General features: G+C 55.1%; 1 protein-coding gene across 1 annotated transcript; it reads left to right on the top strand.

Moving 5' to 3' along the window:
* Positions 1 to 651: 651 nt before the first annotated feature.
* On the top strand, positions 652 to 4,030 carry TLE7 (TLE family member 7; the record flags this gene model as incomplete). The annotated part of the gene is made up of 9 exons (XM_080645225.1): positions 652 to 965; positions 1,127 to 1,149; positions 1,293 to 1,351; positions 1,836 to 2,048; positions 2,154 to 2,395; positions 2,566 to 2,707; positions 2,853 to 3,006; positions 3,538 to 3,611; positions 3,926 to 4,030. 9 exons carry the CDS (start codon positions 652 to 654, stop codon positions 4,028 to 4,030), a joined length of 1,326 nt encoding a protein of 441 aa, XP_080501351.1.
* Positions 4,031 to 4,858: the final 828 nt, after the last annotated feature.

The raw sequence follows: 4,858 nt of genomic DNA, 5'->3' as shown, positions 1-4,858 counted from the left end.
GTGCGGTGGTCCCTGGCACAGTCCACAAATACACGCAACCTCTGCCATTTATTGCACGTTTGTCACTTGCTTTACATAATTCTGTGTAGTCTACATGCAGGATTCCATTCAGTTCTCAGAGTTCTCCCATAGGGTAGGAAAGATTACCACCAGCAGACACCCTCCTCATTGCTCCGCCACCTTGTCCCGTCCAAACGGAACATCATGTGACTTCTTCAGAGTTCTTCCCCTGCCCCCGCCCCCTCCGCTGTCCCCTCCAGGGGGCAAGAGGCCCTGTGATGTGAGTGGAGTTTCCTGTTGCCTTACGTTTTATACTGGGGATGAGCCTTCGTTGGTCAGATGAAAGGGTGGATTGATTTTATGGGACTGGAAATGCAGTGTGTGTCTAGAAGGAAAAACACGATACCTGGTAACATCTCAAAATGTCCCTGTGAAACTTGTCACCAGTGCTGCCAACATTTTGTATAAAAAGTTAGTGACTAGTCTTTTGAATCCTCTCACCATTTGAGGTGTTTTCTGACCCTTCTAAACTAACCCCAAACAGTGTACGGGATCCGTCTTCTCTCTTACTGCAGAGGGTAAGGACGAATTGGGAGCCCAGCATCTGTCTGCCGGCCCATCGTGCCTCTGGCACTTCCTCAGCCTAAGAACATGAGTGGAAAGAAGGAAGAGGCGGCATTCAGTATCCTCAGAATTTATGATGAACCGGAGCCGAGGAGGTGTGAGCCAGAAAGCTCTGGCATTTCCTCTCAGCATAGGCATCAAGCACAGCCCCAGCTAGATGGGGTGCGTGGCACCCCCGAGCGGTCCCCAGGCTCCCCGGATGCGCAGCAGGGCCCGGTGTACCAGGAGATGAGCACTCTGACCCCGCAGCAGTGGGCCCTCCAGGCTCTTGACAGGTCTGAGCTCCAGGCCAGCTGGTTCTCCGAGGGGCAGCCGAGAGAAGAAGCAGAGTTTGCCTCCAGGTAGGCCTCCCTTGGTGGGGGGTGGAGGGGGACCAGGAACTGACCTGGGGGAGGGGTCCTAGCAGGGACCCCTCCATTTCATGTTCTGTCTCCCCCCTTCCCCCCTCCCCCTCCCCCTCCCCCCTCTCCCCTCTCCCCTCTCCCCTCTCCCTTTGTCACAGCAGCTTACTAGGATTCGAGTTTGGTAAGTGCAACCGGGACAGTGTGGGCAGGGAGGGTGGCAGCTCAAGGTGCTCAGATGGGGCCTGGGAGAGAGGCCCTGGCGTCAGGAGAGCAGGCTGCCAGCTGCCCTCTCTGTGAGCCGTGGGCATCGATACTTCCCTGCAGGCCTGCCTTGTCCTTCGCCTCCTCCCAGTGACGAAGTCTGGTCCTTCCTCAGAGCAATCGTAAGTGTCTTGTTTTTTAAAGACAAAAAATAAAAACGGGGGATCTTTCTCTTCCCCGTTCCCCCCAAACAAGAAGGTAAGGGTGTGCAGTGTCCACACTCGCTCTCTCTTCCATAGTGGTGAGGGTCCTGTGGCTTCCCCCTTCTCCCGCCACCAGTATGCAGGGCCTCCGTTCATAGAATCACTTCCAGAGCTGCACCCGTGGGGGCTCTGAGCCAGGCTCTGCTTTCGCTGCTGGCACTCGGAATGGTCTCAGAAACGTGGCCCAGCTTATCAAGGAGGGCTATCTGGGCCTGACCTGGGCTAGCGTAGAAGATGTCAGTGGGCTGGGGTCCCCAGCTGAGGACATGATCCTGCCTGGGGGTGAGAGGGGAGCTGTTGGGTGAACGGCTAGGAATGTAGTCAGGACAGGGGCAGGCAGTCCCCATGGATGAGGGGGCCCAGGGCGATGGCTGTTCAAGGCCCCCACCCTCTCCTCTCCCAGCCTCCCGTGGCAGACGAAGTGGTGGTCAGGCAGAGGATCCCACGCAAGTCCTGGAAGGTGGGCAAACTCTGCCACGGCAAGAAAGTCTGTGCCATTGCCATCAGCAGCTCGACTCACCACGTGTACACGTGTGGCCACGGCTACATCAGGGTATGGGATGAGAGTGCCCTGCACACCTGGAGCAAGGCCCCGCAGGCCCAGCTGAACTTTCAGGTGAGGGCTGGCCACAAGGGCTTAGGGCACCCCGACGCGATTCCGTCAGGAGCCTTGCAGCTTGCGCTTCGTGGAGGTGATGTGAGCGTGTGACCGTCCCTACAGGACCGTCATAACTGTGTCCTCAGCTGCAAGCTGTTCCCCGACGAGCAGAGCCTGATCACCGGGGGAGTGTCCCGGACCCTGACGCTTTGGGATCTGGCACCCACACCCCGCATCAGGGCCCAGCTGGCCTCCACAGGCCCCATATGCTACTCTCTGGCCATCTCCTCCAATGCCCAGATCTGCTTGGCTTGTTTCAAAGGATTCGTTGAGATTTGGGATCTGCAGAACCAAATCTTGATCAGGTATGACCTGGGGGCGGGAAGGCATGTGTCCTTTCTGGACCTCACTCTCCCCTCTGCGGCAGGACTAAGTGAGTCAGTGTGGAGAATATATCGGGTCCTTCTAGGGCCTTCCTGAGCCCAAAACTCCCGGGGTCCAACCAAACACAAACCTCTGAGTTATTTCCCACCAGGAAGCACGAAGTCCCTGAGTTTGGGTCCCGATGTGTGGATATCACGGGCAATAAGTTCTGGACTGGAGGCGAAGACACCAGCCTGTATTCCTGGGACCTGAGGAGCTGCCAGAAGCTGCAGCAATACAGCGTCCACCATGAGGTGCCTGCTTGGCCACTGCTGGCTGAGTGCGGCCCCCGGGCCTGGGAGCTGTGGGTGCCTGCAGGAGTGGGACCCGAGCTTGGAGGTGGGCAAGAAGGATGGGGTTGGCAGCCTGGAGCGCTGACTCCCACCTCCTTCCCCACAGATCCTCAGCATTACCCACGACCCCAGTGAGGAATGGCTGCTAGTGGGCCTGCGGACGAGTGACATCATCATCATGCACACACACCGGAGGGAGGCATTTAAGGCTGTCATACATAAATACGTCCATCACCACAACCTCAAGTTTGCCGCCTGCGGTGCGTGAGAAGCCAGGCAACACCTCGGGGTGTCCTGGCACACTCTGGGGTGTCTACTAACTTTTAAAGTCTGGGCCCAGCCTATTTCAGACTCTTAATTCCTCCCTCTCCAGCCCAACAGAGATCCAGGTGTCTGCTCTTCCACTGCTCTCACCTCTGCATCACCCCCACTCCCACCCCTACCCCAGAGTGTTTCTCCCTCTGATAGCCCAGCTACCTTCCCTGTCTTCTCTCTCTACTCACCCCCTTTCCTTTCCTGGCTCTGTCAGAAAGGGTCGCTTCCCCCACAGAAGAGCAGCCTGAAGACACGGGCAGACGGAAGCGGCACGAAGCCCCAGCTGCTGTCCTGTTCAGCGACGCTCACCGTGATGCTCTGTAGGGTGGAGGGTGGGGGCAAATGAGGGAATGGTTTGTGTTGTGTCTCTGATTTTTTGGGGAAACTGAGGCAGAGAAACCTCCTCCCTAGTCCGGCTGGGAACAGAGCTGGACTAGAATGCAGTATCTGGCCCTCCATCTGTTTTTCCTTCGCAGGGAGCTATTTTGTGACCACAATGGATGAGTCAGTCCACTGCTTATCTGCACCTTATCTACAAAGGTTGTTTCAGGTACTGGAAGGAGGGGTGTGAAAACCCGGCACAGAGCTGTAGCCCGATCCCCGATCCCCGTGGGTCAGGTCCCAGAGGCAGTGCTGGAGAGGACCTCTGAGTGGCAGCCAGGGCCACTTAATACATGGGGGGAATGAGGACTTAAGGTCCTGCAAACGCAGGGGCTTCACCTTGAGGCCTGAGACCCGGCCCTGCCTCCAAACTGAGCCTCAGGTCTACGCTGTGCCTTGCAAGAAGAGCCCTAAATGGAACCATCTCTTGCCCGAGCCTGGTCCTTGCATAGAGAACCTTTTTTGGCTCCTCTTTCCCTCTAGGAAGAGGAGTCTACAGAAGTCCTGTGTTGCGATGTGTCCTCCGACAACCAGTATCTGGTCACGGGCTCCAAGAACTGTGCCACGGTTTACCAGCTCTTGTATTGAAGGTTGGGTGCCAGGTCCTGCTGGTGAAGAGCCAGAGAAAGCAGCATGCTGAGAGGGTGACTTTGGGCGCTGACCAACTTCCAACGCTTCCTGCGCCTCCACCTTCTTCTCTTCCATGGCAGGTCACATGTCTGTTCCCCTCTCCCAGAACACACCCCCAGCCTGCACTCCCAGGTTTTTATTGTCCAGCTTAGGGATTTTTCACTTTGTTATTTTTCCACCACCGATTGCTGGGTTTTGGTGGGGAAACTTGGCCTTTATAACTAATAAAATAGAAAAGCAAAAACCAGAATGGCCTGGATATGTGGTCAGTTCTTTTCAATGACAAACTCATTGTGGTGGATTGCTTATGCCCCCAGTAAGCAAATTCCAGGGTGGGGAAGGACTTAAGTGTGTTTTTTTTTTAGAAATTTTCTTTATTTTTATTTTTTAAATCCTCACCCGAGGATATTTTTTGATTGATTTTAGAGAGAATGGAAGAGAGACGGAAAGACAGAGAGAAACATTTAGTACACACTAAATCCAAGCAAGCTGATACATTAATTTTAGATTACATATGCTCTAAAACGAGAGGAACACATTGATTGGTTGCCTCCTGCATGAGCCCTGACCCGGGCCCGGACCAGGGAGGAGCCTGCAACCAAGGTACGTGCCCTTGACTGGAATCAAACCCGGGACTCTTGGGTCCACAGGCCGACGCTCTATCCACTGAGCCAAACTGGCTAGAGCAGTACTTAGTTTTGTTTGTAACTTTTTTTTTTGGAGGGGGGGCGGGCGCGCAGGGAATTCTTGGAATTTAAGAAGGCTTAAGAAGAAATGTATGTATAT

The sequence above is a fragment of the Plecotus auritus genome (assembly GCF_963455305.1).
Source record: "Plecotus auritus genome assembly, chromosome: 10".
Taxonomy (NCBI): Eukaryota; Metazoa; Chordata; class Mammalia; order Chiroptera; family Vespertilionidae; genus Plecotus; species Plecotus auritus.
This window is presented reverse-complemented; position numbering and strand designations above follow the sequence as displayed.